The 19,035-nt window shown below is 45.0% G+C and overlaps 1 protein-coding gene across 1 annotated transcript in view; it reads left to right on the forward strand.

Annotated features, from left to right (window-relative positions):
* Positions 1 to 16,852: 16,852 nt before the first annotated feature.
* DMC1 (DNA meiotic recombinase 1) overlaps positions 16,853 to 19,035 on the forward strand; it is a 301,837-nt gene continuing 299,654 nt past the window's right edge. Inside the window, exon 1 of the mRNA XM_040408781.1 lies at positions 16,853 to 16,874. Within this exon, the coding sequence (XP_040264715.1) occupies positions 16,853 to 16,874 (22 nt within the window). The remainder of the gene's footprint in view (positions 16,875 to 19,035) is intronic.

Consider the following 19,035-nt stretch of genomic DNA (forward strand, 5'->3'; position numbering starts at 1 on the left):
CTCCCAGGACCACTGAGCGCCACACACCTGCCTGGTAGGTAATTTTTCAGCTGGTTGCTCTGGCATCGGACAGGGTCCCGTAGTTCCTTCTGGGTCCAGGTGTTCTCGGTATTCCCTTATATTCTCTGCTTAGTTGTACTACATGTCAGAGGGGCAGTCCCCTTGGACCTTGCCGTCGTTTGCACCTGTCAGGTACTTTCTCCCCCCTGGGAGTTTTCAGTACGCCAGTCGCGGCTGGTTTCTACATTTCTGTGTAGTCTCACCTGGATTTTTCATGGCGACTTCTGCATTCCTTATGCACATGGATGTCTGTCAATTTAGTGGTACATCCCGAGCTGCTGTACTTGTCCTCTCTGGGACAATGTATACAGTTTGCTAGTCACTGTTCTTGGAATGGGTAGTTGTCCATGGCCAATGTCCCTTCCCCTATGGTAGTTTCATCTCTCCTTTCCTGGATATTCTGGCTTGCGTTGTCTTCTGGTGGTTCAGCTCCTGGTTCCTTGTGAGCCCATCCCGGGTACTCCTTCTGGAGTCCCTGGTCCCCGTTTATTTGACCACTCAGGTTCTGCATGGCAATCGTTTTTTTGGGGGGATCGGGGCCTGGGTTGATTGTTCCCTTTATGGGTTCCAATAGCCTTGTGGTCTTCTTGGGATTCGTGTCTCTTTTCCCATCCTCCCACGTCAAGTACCTGGTATTGAGTGGTTTAGCGCAACGGTTTGCAATTCCGCCGTATGGTCTCCTTCGGGAGGGACCTCCTCCTGTTGTAGAACCTTTCCTCCTTAGGCGGTTGGAGTACTCTCCTTCTACTTCCATGTCTTTCAGTCCAGTGTGTCCTGCTGAGATTTCCTGGGCCTGTATCTGGTTCCTTTTTTCCCTGATGCTTCACATGCCCAGAGTTTCCTCTGGTCTTACGCTTCACAGTGATATCTTGTTTTCCGAGGCTCGGGCCTCATCTCCTGTTTTTGGGACGCAGGTCTTACTCTTTTTTTTCCTGGCTTTTACCTACAACCCCCTCCTTCTCCAAGGGTTGGCGGTTTCCTCTAGCAGCCTTGGGTTTTCGCCTTTTAAATAGGGCGCATAACTTCATCATCTGCCTTGCGGTGAGGGGAGACCTGCTCCCTTCACATGTGAGCCTTGCTATGGCTTCACTCACTCGTTTGGCTTCCAGTACTTCCTTCTTTCCTTTCTCCCCTGGCCTGTCAGGGGTTGGCCACAGGTTTTTTCGCTCTTTGGGTCTGAGACAATTTAGAGCGTTAGGTAGTCCCAACACGCGGTGCTGTCCTAATTTTTTCTCCAGCCCTTGGCTGAGCTCGGTGTTCCCTTTTGCCGCCTTCTTGCATTTGGGATTTTCTTCCAGGCATTTTTCCTGGGGTGCTGACAGTCTTCTCTGATTCTTCCTTGAGGTTTCTTCCTTGTTATGGAACCTCTTGCCCATTCCGTGTTTTCTACTGTTGGGTCACATGGTTCTCCTGCACCTGTATACCCAACCGGTGGCATGGCTGTTCTTTTCCCACCCTCGGGGACTGCTTTGGGACGTCCCATGGTGCTGTGTCCCCCAATGCCATGCACGAGAAAATTGGATTTTTTGTACTCACCGTAAAATCCTTTTCTCGTAGTAGGCATTGGGGGACACAGATCCCACCCTATGTTTTTACTTCCGATTTTCCGGGCTGGTCTCTTGATCTTTTCCCGGTACGGGAGTTGTTGGTTCCTTGCTTTTTTTCTCTCTCCTACTGCTTTTTGTACAAACTGAATAGCCTTGTGCCTGTGGAGAGGGTATAGCCCAACGGTGAGGAGCCAACACTTTTTGTCTAGTGCCTCCTAGTGGTAGTTGGACATATACCCATGGTGCTGTGTCCCGCAATGCCTACTACGAGAAAAGGATTTTACGGTGAGTACAAAAAATCCAATTTTTGACAAGATATTTCTCTCACCCAGCATGGGTATATGTAAAAAGACACCCCACAACACATTGCCCAACTTCTCCTGAGTACGGGGATACCAGATGTGTGACACTTTTTTGCAGCCTAGGTGGGCAAAGGGGCCCACATTCCAAAGAGCACCTTTCGGATTTCATCGGCTATTTTTTACAGATTTTGATTTCAAACCACTTCTCACGCATTCGGCCCCTAAAATGCCAGGGCAGTATAACTACCCCACAAGTGACCCCATTTTGGAAAAAAGACACCCCAAGGTATTTCGTGATGGGCATAGTGAGTTCATGGAAGTTTTTATTTTTTGTCACAAGTTAGTGGAATATGAGACTTTGTAAGGAAAAAAATAAAAATAAAAAAAATCATCATTTTCCGCTAACTTGTGACAAAAAATAAAAAATTCCAGGAACTCGCCATGCCCCTCACGGAATACCTTGGGGTGTCTTCTTTCCAAAATGGGGTCACTTGTGGGGTAGTTATACTGCCCTGACATTCTAGGGGCCCTAATGTGTGGTAAGTAGGTAAATGACCTGTGAAATCCGAAAGGTGCTCTTTGGAATGTGGGCCCCTTTGCCCACCTAGGCTGCAAAAAAGTGTCACACATGTGGTATCGCCGTATTCAGGAGAAGTTGGGCAATGTGTTTTGGGGTGTCTTATTACATATACTCATGCTGGGTGAGAGAAATATCTTGGCAAAAGACAACTTTTCCCATTTTTTTATACAAAGTTGGCATTTGACCAAGATATTTATCTCACCCAGCATGGGTATATGTAAAATGACACCCCAAAACACATTGCCCAACTTCTCCTGAGTACGGCGATACCAGATGTGTGACACTTTTTTGCAGCCTAGATGCGCAAAGGGGCCCACATTCCTTTTATGAGGAAATTTTTAGACATTTGGATCCCAGACTTCTTCTCACGCTTTAGGGCCCCTAGAATGCCAGGGCAGTATAAATACCCCACATGTGACCCCATTTTGGAAAGAAGACACCCCAAGGTATTCAATGAGGGGCATGGCGAGTTCATAGAATTTTTTTTTTTTTGGCACAAGTTAGCGGAAATTGATATTTTTTTTTTTTCTCACAAAGTCTCCCTTTCCGCTAACTTGGGACAAAAATTTCAATCTTTCATGGACTCAATATGCCCCTCACGGAATACCTTGGGGTGTCTTCTTTCCGAAATGGGGTCACATGTGGGGTATTTATACTGCCCTGGCATTCTAGGGGCCCTAAAGCGTGAGAAGAAGTCTGGGATATAAATGTCTAAAAAAATTTACGCATTTGGATTCCGTGAGGGGTATGGTGAGTTCATGTGAGATTTTATTTTTTGACACAAGTTAGTGAAATATGAGACTTTGTAAGAAAAAAATAAAATATTTCCGCTAACTTGGGCCAAAAAAATGTCTGAATGGAGCCTTACAGGGGGGTGATCAATGACAGGGGGGTGATCAATGACAGGGGGGTGATCAGGGAGTCTATATGGGGTGATCACCCCCCTGTCATTGATCACCCCCCTATAAGGCTCCATTCAGATGTCCGTATGTGTTTTGCGGATCCGATCCATGTATCAGTGGATCCGTAAAAATCATACGGACATCTGAATGCAGCCTTACAGGGGGGTGATCAATAACAGGGGGGTGATCAGGGAGTCTATATGGGGTGATCACCCCCGTCATTGATCACCCCCCTGTAAGGCTGCATTCAGATGTCCGTATGCGTTTTGCGGATCCGATCCATGTATCAGTGGATCCGTAAAAATCATACGGACATCTGAATGCAGCGTTACAGGGGTGTGATCAATGTAGGGTTGTTGCGGGTATCGAAATTTCGATACCCAATCGATACTTTTGTCCCGGTATCGATACGATACCGGGATTTCCGTTTTTTCAATACTGGGCTGCGCTTCTGCGCAGTCTAGTATCTCTGAACATGAGCGCGCTGCTATCGGCGCGCTCATGTTCTCTCTCAGCAGCACGGGGAGAAGGAAGCTGTCCTCCCTCCCCCTGTGCTGCTGCCGCTGCCACCAATGAGAAGAGAGGGGCGGAGGAGGGGCGGCAATGAGAAGAGAGGGGCGGAGGAGGGGCGGCAATGAGAAGAGAGGGGGTGGAGGAGGGGCGGCAATGAGAAGAGAGGGGCGGAGGAGGGGCGGGCGCACTGCGCCCCCAATGATAGGATTACTATCGGAGCGATGGGAGGAGACATCAGCTTCACTAGTGGGCGTTCCTTTTCCCTGCGCTGCGATTGGACAGCGCTACAGCCAGGGAGAAGGAACGCCCACTAGTGAAGCTGATGTCTCCTCCCATCGCTCCGATAGTAATCAGCAGCATGTGGAGCAGGAGAGGAGACAGTAATGGGGCACTGCGGGCGAACGGAGCGGCGCCCAGGACTAAATGGTGAGTGCTGAGACATCGCTGGGCGCCGCTCTGTGTGGCCTAATAGTGAAAGTCTGGACTCATATACAGTAGTCAGTCTTTAACACATACAGGAGGCGGGTGCCGGCAGCAGAATCGCATTGCCGGCACCCTGCCCCTGACAGGGAGCTGCGATCAGCGGCAGTTAACTGCCGCTGATCTGCTAGTACCCGCCTCCTGTATAAAGGGGTAAAATCATTGGTGGTGCAGTGTGCCCCCCCCCTCAATCCCCCCATCCCATTAAAATCATTGGTGGCACAGTGCGCCGGCCCCTCTCAACCCTCCAGTATTAAAATCATTGGTGGCAGTGGCCACAGGGACCTCTCCACTGCCCCTCATTGGTGGTGCAGTGGCAGCTTCTGATCGGAGCCCCAGCTGTGTAAGCCTGGGGCTCCGATCGGTTACCATGGCAGCCAGGACGCTACAGAAGCCCTGGTTGCCATGGTAACATCCCTGATGCTGTGTGCACAAAGCACAGAGCAGCAGGGACAGTGTGGAGTCCTATTCACCCTGATAGAGATCTATCAGGGTGAATAGGAAAAGGGATGAAAGATCCCAGGTTCTAGCCCCTAAGGGGGGAAATAGTTATTAAATAAAAAGTGAAAAAAAAAAAAACACTAAAATATGAAGTATAAATCACCCCCCTTTTCCCAATTTCACATATAAAATATATAAATAAACATATTACATCGCCACGTCAGAAAAGTCCAAACTATTAAAATATAAAAAAAAAATCTAGGTGGTGAATGCCGGAACAGAAAAAATAAAATAAAAACTGCGCGATTCGCCATTTTTAAAAATGAGGAATGCACGTGGCTTTTTTTTGTTTATTTTTTTCGCGTGGTATCGAATGGTATCGAGTATCGCAATACTTTTTCATGGTATCGAAACCGAATCAAAAATTTGGTATCGCAACAACTCTAGATCAATGACGGGGGGGTGAACAATGACAGGGGGGTGATCAGGGAGTCTATATGGGGTGATCAGGGGTGAATAAGGGGTTAATAAGTGACGGGGGGGGGTGTAGTGTAGTGTGGTGCTTGGTGCTACATATTGCTGAGCTACCTGTGTCCTCTGGTGGTCGATCCAAACAAAAGGGACCACCAGAGGACCAGGTAGCAGGTATATTAGACGCTGTTATCAAAACAGCGTCTAATATACAGTACCTGTTAGGGGTTAAAAAAATCGCATCTCCAGCCTGCCAGCGAACTATCGCCGCTGGCAGGCTGGAGATCCACTCTCTTACCTTCCGATCCTGTGAACGTGCGCGCCTGTGTGCGCGCGTTCACAGGAAATCTCGCGTCTCGCGAGATGACGCACGGATGTGTCCAGGAGGAATGAATCAACCACCTTCCGGACGCATCCGTGCGTTAGGCGGTCGGGAGGTGGTTAAATTGAATGCTCAAAAAATGTTTTCTCACTCCCATTTCTTCTTGTTGCATGTTGAAGCTCTACTTGGAACCTTGTTAAGATCCAGCCATGCTAAATATGATTTTCTGCCATTTTTCAAGTGGTCTTAAACTTTTGATCAGGACTGTATATCTAATGCCTTGGAAATTCTTTTGTACCCTTCTCCTGACTGATACCTTTTAACAATGAGATCTCTCTGATGCTTTGGAAGCTCTCTGTGGACCATGGCATTTGCTGTGGGATGCGACTAAGAAAATTTCAGGAAAGACCAACTAGAGCAGCTGAACTTTATTTGGGGTTAATCAGAGACACTTTAAATCAGGGTGGATTTGATTTAAATCAAAATTATTTAAATCACGATTTAAATCACTAGTCAGTAAGGCTTGATTTAAATCATAGTTTTCTACATAAAGACTAATTCTTGCTGGTATAACTTATAATATGCAAGTAGATGAAGATTTAAACAACTTTTCATATTAGTTTGATTAGGTTGATTCTGCATTCATAGGTTTGTAGAAGTTAGGATTAAGGTATTTTTCTCAACTCTGTTCATGTTATAACATTTTTGCTGTGAAGAAGAGGCATGTGATCTCTGCTGAATCAAATTCAGTTTTGAGAACTGCAAAAGTAAACCAAGCATCTGTGATAATATCTTGTAGGCAGAGAAACTGCCCAATAATCTTACAAAAACCTCTGGAAGAGCATGACATTGTGAATGGATTAATGGAATTTATTTACCAAAAAAATTACACATATAGAAGCATAGAATGTGTCGGCAGATAAGAACCATTTGGCCCATCTAGTCTGCCCAATATACTGAATACTATGGATAGCCCCTGGCCCTATCTTATATGAAGGATGGCCTTATGCCTATCCCATGCATGCTTAAACTCCTTCACTGTATTTGCAGCTACCACTTCTGCAGGAAGGCTATTCCATGCATCCACTACTCTCTCAGTAAAGTAATACTTCCTGATATTACTTTTAAACCTTTGCCCCTCTAATTTAAAACTATGTCCTCTTGTAGCAGTTTTTCTTCTTTTAAATATTCTCTCCTCTTTTACCTTGTTGATTCCCTTTATGTATTTAAAAGTTTCTATCATATCCCCTCTGTCTCTTCTTTCTTCCAAGCTATACATGTTAAGGTCCTTTAATCTTTCCTGGTAAGTTTTATCCTGCAATCCATGTACCAGTTTAGTAGCTCTTCTCTGAACTCTCTCCAAAGTATCAATATCCTTCTGGAGATATGGTCTCCAGTACTGCGCACAATACTCCAAATGAGGTCTCACTAGTGCTCTGTAGAGCGGCATGAGCACCTCCCTCTTTCTACTGGTAATGCCTCTCCCTATACACCCAAGCATTCTGCTAGCATTTCCTGCTGCACTATGACATTGTCTGCCTACCTTTAAGTCTTCTGAAATAATGACCCCTAAATCCCTTTCCTCAGATACTGAGGTTAGGACTGTATCACTGATTTTATATTCTGCTCTTGGGTTTTTACGCCCCAGGTGCATTATCTTGCACTTATCAACATAAAATTTTAGTTGCCAGATTTTTGACCATTCCTCTAGTTTTCCTAAATCCTTTTCCATTTGGTGTATCCCTCCAGGAACATCAACCCTGTTACAAATCTTTGTGTCATCAGAAAAAAGACACACCTTACCATCGAGGCCTTCTGCAATATATATTAAACACTATGGGTCCCAGAACAGATCCCTGAGTTACCCCACTGGTAACAAGACCATGGTCTGAATATACTCTATTGACTACAACCCTCTGTTGTCTGTCCCTCAGCCACTGCCTAATCCATTCAACAATATGGGAGTCTACGTACAGCCTTATTCTACATTATTAAAAAACAAATCTTTATTTCATGATGGAATAACCTTTGGATGGTAATATATTTTCCTCAAAAAGCATTTTATATAAAAAAAAATCCGCTTTAAATTAAAAAAATCAGATTTTTTTTTTTTTTTTTTTAAAAATCTTTGATTTTTATCCACCCTGCTTTAAATGATGGCAGGTGTATGCTGACTCCTATTTAACATGATTTTGAATGTGATTGCTTAATTCTGAACACAGCTACATCCCCAGTTATAAGATGGTGTGCACACTTATGCAACCACATTATTTTTTATTTATTTTTTGTTTTCTTCCATCCACCTAAAAGATTTCAGTTTGTTTTTCAATTGAGTTGTACAGTTTATAGGTCACATTAAAGGTGGAAAAAGTTCTGAAATGATTTATCGTTGTCTCCTTTTTTTTACATCACAGAAACCTGACATTTTAACAGGGGTGTGTAGACTTTTTATATCCACTGTATGCAGGGCACGTGTATCTCACACAAAAAATGGGTATATGTCACCGGCCGAACTAACAGTCAGATTGACTATTATATTTTTGTGTCAGGGGTACAAAAATGGTGCATTGCACAGACAAAAAATCACTATAGGTCACCCACAGAATTAACAGCCAAATTAATTATTATATTTCTGTGTCAGGGTTGCAAAGCTGGTGTATTGCACCCACATAAAATCATTATAGGTCATCCACAAAACAAATAGCCAGATTCCTAACACTCTCCCTCACTTCAGCTGCGTGCTTCCTGTCCCCGCACTTATCAGAGCTGATGGGCGGTGCTACACATCATCCAGCTTGTATAGAGGCTGGGTCACATAATGCACCGGCCAATCACAGCCATGCCCACAGCTCTAAAGCTTGTTAATTGGCTGCCTTGCAGCCTTTCAAAAGCTTTATTAAATGTTTGAACTCGAACCCGAACTTTTCCAGTTTCGGTTCGCTCAACACTAATCACAACACAAACACATTCACTTATTTTACATGCAGTGCTGTGCAGCAGCCAAAGTTGTCGTGTAGCCTCAGCCATAAGTGTCTAAATGCATAATAAATTAGCCGCATAGCTTTTAGGACACTTTCTTTTGCGCAGGTTCTGACACTATTCTGTTACATTTTGTTGTTCTATCTCTTTTATTAAGTACAAGAGTAAATTATCAGATCAAGAGGTATAAAACCACAATGCAAATCAATATACCAATTCTGCCATTTACAGTACCAGGATACTGAAGATGTTAAATATATAACAAATGTAGGTGGTCTACTAGCAATGTGACACATTCGCAAATAGATTTAAATCTACTCTAAAAGAGAGCAAAAACATCTAATAACATACACACAAACACAGACAGACTATTCTGTTACATTTTGTGTCATAAATCTCCCTCATTTTATATTGTATAGGTTTGTTTTTGTTTTGTTGTTTTATTGCCACTATGAAATCAATGGAAGATCAAGTAGTGGACGAAGAAATAGGATTTCACATTGATGAGGTAATGATTTTATTCTTTATAGTTTTAAAACAAAAAAATAAAACAATATACTGCATGTGTACATGTGCCTGGTCTTGTCAGGTTAAGTGGTGGGGGCGTGGCAGGGAATAGAAAGGAGCGGAGCTTTGGGTGCAATGGCACCTCCCTTGTTGCCACCAGGGACTAATTAGCATAAAATAAAGATGCTGATTTCTACACAATAGGGCCAAATATTAAAATAAGACCAAAACCATTATAAAGTACTGACGAACATGGATCTCACATTTAAGTTAGGTAATAATGGTGACAGATTTACTTTAAAGGGGTCATCCAATAATAAAATAGTGGCCCAAACCTGCCTGACCCAGGGTGGGGGCGATGCCTACCTGATCTCTGCTGCTGGATACAGTCTCTTGGGTTCCCGGGCTGGTAGTACTGCTCCCACCTGTGCCAAGGACAACACTGGCAAATGTGACCATTGCAGCCAATTACAGGTCACTGTTGTGGCCTTTGATTGGCTGCAGCTGTCACTTGTGTCCCCATCATTGGATGTTGTCCTCAGTGCACATGGGAGTGGAACTGCCGGCCCGGGAGACCAGCCAGTGGCTGAGATGAGGTAAGCTTCACCCCCACCCTGGATCAGGCAGGTCTGGGACACTATTTTAGTATTGGATAGCCCCTTTAAACATTACATAACAAGTCACAGAGTGCTCAGGTATGTTAGAGCTTTTTCTCCCGGTACGATGCTTAAATGCTGCTCAAGTCACAGACTCAAAATAAAGTAGACCAGTTTTATTTAAATTTTTCTGTTCATCTCATCAAAAGAATGAAAAATACTCTTATCATGTTTATAAAATGTGAAGCACAATATAACCACCTTATTCTAATATTTTATATTTATTTAGGAGTCCTTTTTCCAAGATATTGATATGTTACAGAAGCATGGCATTGTAAGTATTATGCATTTTTTTTCCTGCATGCATATTCATGTGGAAAAACCAAAGCGTATTACAGTACCAGCAAAATAAATGAGATTTGACAGTTCTCACGTACACTTTGAATATTTTTCCGTACAGAAATTTACCTGCCATGGTGCATTGTGAAAGTATGCAGTATGTCAGATGACTGTGTGGATTTTTAGTGCAGTTTTCACCCCTTGTAATGTAAAGGGTGAGATCAGGTCTGATCTGCTTCAGTATCCTCAAATAACACATGCAGATTTTTGTGTTAAAATGCATAGAAATTGGAACGAAAATCCGCACAGAAATTCTGTTTGAAAACTCACACCTTTGTGCAGGTAGCCTTAGGCCACCTGCACACGTTGCAGACTATGCGTGGTCTTTCCGTTTGGATTCCTGTGCGGAAACACTGCAGCATAGTACAGTAGCAGTAAAGTGTATGAGATTACACATGTGGTAGATTTGTTGCAGAAATTTTGGCAACGGTCCTTTCACCTGAGTGGGGCTTGAAGAAATCCATGTCCTTTGCACCAAAACAACCTTAATCAGACGAGTGGAAATTATCTTCATTCGCAGAAATTAACACCTACACAGCTCAAAGAGCAACCACACAGAGAGTAATTCTAATTAATTATTCTTTATTAGATATCCAACATGATGGATCATCCGAGTACCACCGGGGATCCAACGTATGTAGTCTTGGGGAACGATGCAGAGGTAGAGTGTGAGGATAGGTATAACAGTATGTGAGCGCAGGATTGAACGGTGCCGCTACATGATCTGGAGAGAGAGGTGGGCGGTGCCGATATCATTAGATCACGTGACTGATGACGAGTCTGAACACGACTGACTATTGGTTGGGCATGTTCTTCACGGCCAGGAGTAATTGATTTGACTAATTATGGAAAGCTGAGTAGGTATGTGTTGATTGGATGAATGTGGATGTTTGGAGTATATAGGAGATCAGTATGGAGTAGTTCAGTAGGCCCCAAGAGGAAGCACTTTGCGAAACGATCGTCGGGCGGCTGTTTCAGACCAGGGTCAGTAGGTATTTATTGCACTTGCACTTTACTAGTGTTTTGTTCCTCCCTTATCTCTTGCAGTCTCTGCTGGTTGTGGGCGGCATCCAGTCTTACACTCCCTTTACTGTTTGGAGTGTTGATGTATGTATGCTCTGGACGCCTCTATTGCGACATGCGCCCCTTCTAGCTGATACTGCGCTACTGTATACGGGGGGATACTAGTCCCTTATTGGTTTGGAGCGTACTCTGTTTTTATACATTTATTGTAACACCGATCTGTTCCCAGTATGTACTGTCTTTTGTATATGTTTTTTTAATTGATATACCATCCATCATGTTGGATATCTAATAAAGAATAATTAATTAGAATTACTCTCTGTGTGGTTGCTCTTTGAGCTGTGTAGGTGTTAATACGAATAACTCCATGCGAGATATTTATGATATTTTGTTTTTTGGCGTTTCATTCGCAGAAATTACTCATGTGTGAGTATATCCTTAAAGGTGTGGGGGCAAGACAACTATATGGCACTTACTAATATAACCTTTGTTGATATTCTATGCCATTTACTATATTGTATGAGCTATGTCCCTTGTTAAGCAAATTTTCTGTGCTGTCCACATAGATGCCCTGTCCATAAAATGGCTGCTGATGGAGGGTCATATGACCAGGCAAGTGTACAGTAGATGACAAGGGCAGTGTATTTTAAGTGGATCATGCGAGTGTAACCAGTCTTCAACGGCTTGGAGACTGAACTCCTCATTTTGAAGCAAAAAGGTGTCTTAGATACAGTTAGTTCCACTTTTCATTTGGAAAACTAGTTACTTCAAAGATTTATTTAAAAGCATGGAGGCCCTGCCTGTCTCTTGCTGCAGACAGATGGAATCCAAGAGATCCTTCTGATGTATCGCTAGTCCTTGATTTTCTTCAAACTGGACATGAGAAGGGTCTTAGACCTGCTATCTTAAAAGTGCAAATTGCAGCTCTAAGTGCTCTTGCAAAGGTGAAACTTGCTGACTTAGACTACTTTCACACTAGTGTTAGGTTTGTTCAGTAGGCTGTTCTGGCAGGGGAACAGCCTGCCGGATCCGTACTAACACTTGCACACGTCTGCTGCTGTAAGTCCGACCCGTCTACCTTCACTATAATGGGGACTGGTGGGAGATGCGGCCGCAGCACGGCAAACATTCCGGGGCCAGGCCGGACAAAAGCCGGCACCACACATGTGCAAGGGTTAGTACGGATCTGGCAGGCTGTTCCCCTGCCAGAACAGCCTGCCGGACAAACTAACGCTAGTGTGAAAGTAGCCTTACTTTTCTCTTCACTCTGCCATTTCACCTTGGGATTTAAATCTGCTCTTATCTGTCCATTCGGTCAGCCCTTTTGAGCCAATTACTGACACATTATTGATCTTTAAAGCTGTTTTCTTCTAACCATCATGACAGCTAGAAGAATTGGAGAAATCCAAGCTGTCTCCTGCAAAGCTCCATATTGTCACTGCCTGCCCTGTGAGAGATCTGAGAAGATCGGATAGACTTGCAGCACGTGAGTCTATCTGACAGGTCTTTCTGTGTTTCCTTTCTGTTTGTTGTTGTGGGCTGGATCCCACCTCTCCACAGGTTCTGCTCGTTTGCTGTTTAAGAGGCTCTATGTAAGTCTGCCTCTTACTACTGACTTTGCGGTTGATATTTTCCTTCTGGAGTTCTATATTGGTTGTTTGTGGATCCTCTACTTCCCGCTCGTCTCAAGCTAAGTCCTCCTGTTTTCTCCTTTGTGAGTGTGTTGCTGCTAGGTCTCAGGGAGACACTGGTCCCTTCACTGTGGAAGGTACCGGCCGTCTCATTCCCTTCTCCCTAAGTTAGGATTTGCTACAGTGTCAGCAGGGCTTTGTCACGGCAGACAGGATACAAGATACACAGGACCTAACAAACAAGTGTCTAGGCAAGAAGCTGGGGAATGGGGTCACCTCCTGACAAATCCCTACCAGCTCTCCCTAGACTGCTATGCCCACATTCAGACCCTGAAGGTGGGAATGAATGTGTCCTCGTGCCTGGGCTGAAGATTCCCTAGAATCCCTAAGATGGTGAAAGGGGGAAAGAGGCAGCCTGCTCCCTCAGACCTGGAGGGGGCAGGCGTCTCTCTAACAGCCCAGACAGACAACCACAATAAAACAAAACCAACTTATCTTTTGCTGAGCAGGAACAGCCAATCCTTCCTTCCTTCCTCTGAACCAGACAGAAGCTATAACCCGCCCAGGACACTGGGAGTGGGCGTAATTTAAACTCTTACCAATAACCCCACCCAGTGCACCTGAAGGGAGACGGATACAGCTCCACTCCAAAACAATAACAAAAGTCTACACATGTGCTGCTAACCTAGCAGACCTTCGCACATGACCTGAGCAGGGCATGACAGGCTTAGGTTCCAGCGTATGAGTTCGTTCACCATCAGGACTTGCTCATACTGTCAGCAGTCAGGGAGAGGCTCAGGGATCTTTAGGAGGTTACCATTCCCCCCTCCCTAGCTTTGGGTCCTAGTCTGTTTAGGCCTCTTTCACACTTGCGTTGTCCGGATCCGGCGTGTACTCCACTTGCCGGAATTACACTCCGGATCCGGAAAAACGCAAGTGTACTGAAAGCATTTGAAGACGGAACCGTCTTCCAAATGCTTTCAGTGTTACTATGGCACCCAGGACGCTATTAAAGTCCTGGTTGCCATAGTAGGAGCGGGGGAGCGGTAAACTTACAGTCCGTGCGGCTCCCGGGGCGCTCCAGAATGACGTCAGAGCGCCCCATGCGCATGGATGACGCTTGGGGCGCCCTGACGTCACTCTGGAGCGCCCCGGGAGCCGCACGGACGGTAAGTTTGCTGCTCCCCCGCTCCCCGCTACACTTTACCATGGCTGCCAGGACTTTAGCGTCCCGGCAGCCATGGTAACCATTCAGAAAAAGCTAAATGTCGGCTCCGGCAATGCGCCGAAACGACGTTTAGCTTAAGGCCGGATCCGGATGAATGCCTTTCAATGGGCATTAATTCCGGATCCGGCCTTGCGGCAAGTGTTCCGGATTTTTGGCCGGAGCAAAAAGCGCAGCATGCTGCGGTATTTTCTCCGGCCAAAAAACGTTCCGTTCCGGAACTGAAGACATCCTGATGCATCCTGAACGGATTTCTCTCCATTCAGAATGCATTAGGATAATCCTGATCAGGATTCTTCCGGCATAGAGCCCCGACGACGGACCTCTATGCCGGAAGAAAAGAACGCAAGTGTGAAAGAGCCCTTACCTGTTGCTGTTTGTTTACTTGGGGTTCCTCTCAACCCCACTTGCCGTGACACATATGTGATTATTCACAGTCATCTGCTTTTTTTTTTTTTGCTGAAAGTAGTTTCTAAGTTTTATTGCCAACAAGAAGTATGCCTTACCTTTTTTTGTTCATTTCCTTCCTCTGAGAAGGAAAAAAAGGAAAGTTTCTCATGGAAGCTACCAAGGACAAAAAGAAGTATAACTTCCTTCTACTCAAGTTTCAGGGGACAAATATTTAGCAGTATCAAAAGCTGCCATTGCCTGGTGAATCAAGAAGAGTATATATGCTATTCTGAAAGGGAATATCTCCACCCAAAAATGTCAAGGCTCACTCTATTCAGCAATCTAGGCCTCTTGATTCGAACATTGTATATTGAATGTTGTTAAGTTTCAGTGGTAGTGTGAAATCACTGTGCCAAGTAACCGGTTTGATTTAGGTCAAATACTAAGGACGTTTTTCTGGCATCTCCCGTTATCTACCCTTAAACCCATGTACAGGGATCTGGACTTCACTGCAGGTTAAGGTCTAGACCACTATCTCCTGGGATGGTCCTGGTGTACTTGATAGCTGACATGCTAGGATCAATGACGCTGGTGAAAAACACCAAGCACAGGCATGGCAAGAATCAGAATCAGGAAAAATTCATTCAAGAACCAAAACATGGAGCACTGGCAGACAGGCACAGCAGGAACCCAGACAAACAGACTTCTGGCGTTAGAAAATGGTGCTTCAGGAAATTGCGCTTTGAACCAAAGTTCCAGGAAAGTGGCCGGATTCGAGCCCTCCGCTCTTTCTGGTAGGCCCAGGATCCTGGCGTTATTGCGTCTGGCTCTGTTCTCAAGGTCATCACATTTTTGCTGCCATAGGCTCACAGACCTTTCCACATTGAGCACTCTGCCAGCAAGTGGTCTAGTAAGATCTTCTAAAGCCGAGACCCTGTCTTCTGTGTGACGCACTCGCTCCCTGAGCTGTTGCACATCTTGCCTTAGCAAGCCCAGGTCCACCTTCACTTCCTCTATTTTACAAGTAAGTGAGGTCTGACATGTAGAGATCGCTGTTAAAAGCTGATCAGAGACAGTTTTTAAAGTAAGCTCAGGCTCTCCCGTACCTGCCGCCTCTGACTGCTGCGCTGCTTGACCTCGCGTGACCGCCGCTCGCGGTGTAGCAGGAGCGGCGGCGCCATTTTGGGCCTCTTGCCTCACATATTCTTTCAGCTTTTCAGCCGCCGACTGCGCTTTGCTGGGACCCATCGCCAACTTCCCAGGCCTTCTCTTCTTTTGCACTTGCCACTCAATGTTGTGGGTGGCCAGTATGCCAGGACTCTATACGGGGCACGGAGCAGTCTTCAAGTGCGTGCGCTCATGTCGGCCTTTAGCCACGCCCCCGCTGATAGCATTTTAATAATAAAAGAATAAAACAATGAAAATGCAATTGCAAAATGTTCACACTAAAAACAAAATACACAATAAGGCCTCATGCACACGTCCGTTTTTTTTGCAGTCCGCAAAAACGGCTTATGTCGTTCCGTGATCCGTGTCCGTTTTTTCTTCCGTGGGTCTTCCTTGATTTTTGGAGGATCCACGGACATGAAAAGTGAAAAAAGTCAAGTTTGCCTTTAAAATTATTGAAAAAAAATGGACACGGATCACGGACGCGGATGACAATCTTGTGTGCATCCGTGGTTTTTCATTGACTTGAATGGGTCCGCGAACCGTTGTCCGTGAAAAAAATAGGACAGGTCATATTTTTTTGACGGACAGGAAACACGGATCACGGACGCGGATGAAAAACGGTGCATTTTCCGATTTTTCCACAGACCCATTGAAAGTCAATGGGTCCACAGAAAAACACGGAAAACGGAACAACGGCCGCGGATGCACACAACGGTCGTGTGCATGAGGCCTAATAATAATTAAAATCCAGAAATACGTATGGGTTGACCTAATAATTTAGTCCATTTGTGCTTGTATATCAACCAAAGTCCTGCATAGACCTAATTTGAATGTCAGTGCGGATAATCTATAATAATCCCAGCAGGCTGATAGTATTGTTCATCCGATTATTTTGTTGCGATTATTATTAGCGATTTTTATGTGAATACATATTCATTTGGAATATCGATGCAACCTAATCCTGTATTGGAATATGAATAGACGTGAATCCTATATTGAACCTAAATGATGGTTGCTGAGCAAAAGTCCTACGTAAATAAGGAAAATCGCGTCCAATTTTTTATATAATGTTCATCCGATTGGTGATAATGCGATTTGGATATTATTATACGTGCAATTTTTCGTGAGATTTTTCGTGAATTATCCCAACATATTCGTTTTCAGGATCTCTACAGAATTCGATTTTAACATTTTAAACTTTCACACATACATGCGGTACTCACTAATAGATGGGTTTCTCGGGGTGTTTGTCCGTGCTGTGTGTCGTCCCACGTGTAAAACAGCCGGTGTACGCTTACCTCTGAGATCCCAATAATGTCTCATGAGATTACCGCAGGTGTGTAGCTCAATTGGAGGCTTTGCAATCACATCGTCATCACATCGAATTTTCGGTGTTTTTTTTTACTATTCGCTGCAGAGTGGGAGTCTCTTGTTACTTGGTTGTTATAATCGCTTGAAAGATTGATGGAAAAGATTATCTATGCCGGCATAATGTGGTCGATCTTCCTATAGATGATGAGGTATTTTCCAATGACAACCAGACGCGTTTCGGAGCTTTGTTAGACCTGCTCCTTCATCAGTGGTTGCCATTGGAAAATACCTCCTCATCTATAGGAAGATCGACCACATTATGCCGGCATAGATAATCTTTTCCATCAATCTTTCAAGCGATTATAACAACAAACTAACAAGAGCCTCCCACTCTGCAGCGAATAGTGGAAAAAACACAGAAAATTTGATGTGATGACAAAGCCTCCAATTGAGCTACACACCTGCGGTAATCTCACGAGACATTATTGGGATCTCAGAGGTAAGCGTACACCGTCTGTTTTACACGTGGGACGCCACACAGCACGGACAAACACCCGGGAAAACCCATCTCAGGGCTCCAGATGGCGACCAAAATGGTCGCCAATGCGACTTAGAATTTACAAATGGTGACAAGACTTTTGGACCCGCCGCCGCAGCTTTGCCGTTGAATACAGCGGCGGGGCACAGGAGATGATAGTTCTCTGGCCCGCCGCCAATGTTCTTCACAGCAGCGCAGTGTAGAAGGAGTCTCTCCCTCCCCCTGTGTTGCCGCCGCCAATAGGAAGAGAGACGGGAGGATGAGGGGAGGGGCTGTGGCCACTGTGCCACCAATGAAGATAACTGACCTGTTAATACAAATACAGCCGGCACCCGACCTCTATGACAGGGAGCTGCGATCAGCAGCAGTTAACACTTCAGGTGCGGTACCTGAGGGGTTAACTGCAGAGGATCGCAGCTCCCTGTCATAGAGGTCGGGTGCCGGCTATTTGATTCCGACACCCGCCTCCTGTATTTGTATTAACAGGTCAGTTATCTTCATTGGTGGCCCAGTGCACCCCCCACACCCCAGTATAATAAACATTGGTGGCGCAGTGCGCCCCCTCCCCGCCCCCCCTACACCCTAGTATAATAAACATTGGTGACGCAGTGCGCCCCCCCAACACCCCAGTATAATAAACATTGGTGCGCAGTGCACCCCCCCCCCAACACCCCAGTATAATAAACATAGGTGGGGCAGTGCCAATGAGGGTTAAAAAAATTAATAAAAATTAACTCACCTCCTCCAATTGATCGCGTAGCTGTTGGTCTCCTGTTCTTTCTTCAGGACCTGTCAAAGGACCTGTGGTGACGTCACTGAGCTCATCACATGGTCCATTACCATGGTGATGGATAATGTGATGTACCATGTGATGAGCACAGTGATGTCACCACAGGTCCTTTGACAGGTCCTGAAGAAAGAACAGGAGACCGGCAGCTACGCGATCAATTGGAGGAGGTGAGTTCATTTTATTTATTTTTTTTAACCCTCAATTGACCTTCTACAAAGCATTCTGTATTAAAGAATGCTATTATTTTCCCTTTTAACCATGTTATAAGGGAAAATAACACAGTGAATAGACTTTCATCCTAGCAACCATGCGTGAAAATCGCACCGCATCCGCACTTGCTTGCGGATGCTTGCGATTTTCACGCAGCCCCATTAACTTCTATAGGGCCTATGTTGCGTGAAAAACGCACAAGATAGAGCATGCTGCGATTTTCACGCAACGCACAAATGATGCGTGAAAATCACCGCTCATGTGCACAGCCCCATAGAAGTGAATGGGTCCGGATTCAGTGCAGAAATCTCGCCCATGTGAAAGGGGCCTAAGGGTGAATAGGACAAGTGTTCCAGCCCCTAAGGGGGCTAATAGTAAGTAAAAAAAACACAAACACTAAGGCTACACACTTGCGGCAGTGTGATCCGGCAAGCAGTTCCGTCGTCGGAACTGCCTGCCGGATCCGCCAATCTGGATGTGACTGAAAGCATTTGTGAGACGCATCCGGATGCGGATCCATCTCACAAATGCATTGCAAGAACGAATCCATCTCTCCGCTTGTCATTGACGGATCCGGCATTCCGGTATTTTGAATGCCGGATCTGGCACTAATACATTCCTATGGGGAAAAAGTCTTCAGTTTTTTTT

This window comes from Bufo bufo, chromosome 9, assembly GCF_905171765.1.
Source record: "Bufo bufo chromosome 9, aBufBuf1.1, whole genome shotgun sequence".
NCBI lineage: Eukaryota > Metazoa > Chordata > Amphibia > Anura > Bufonidae > Bufo > Bufo bufo.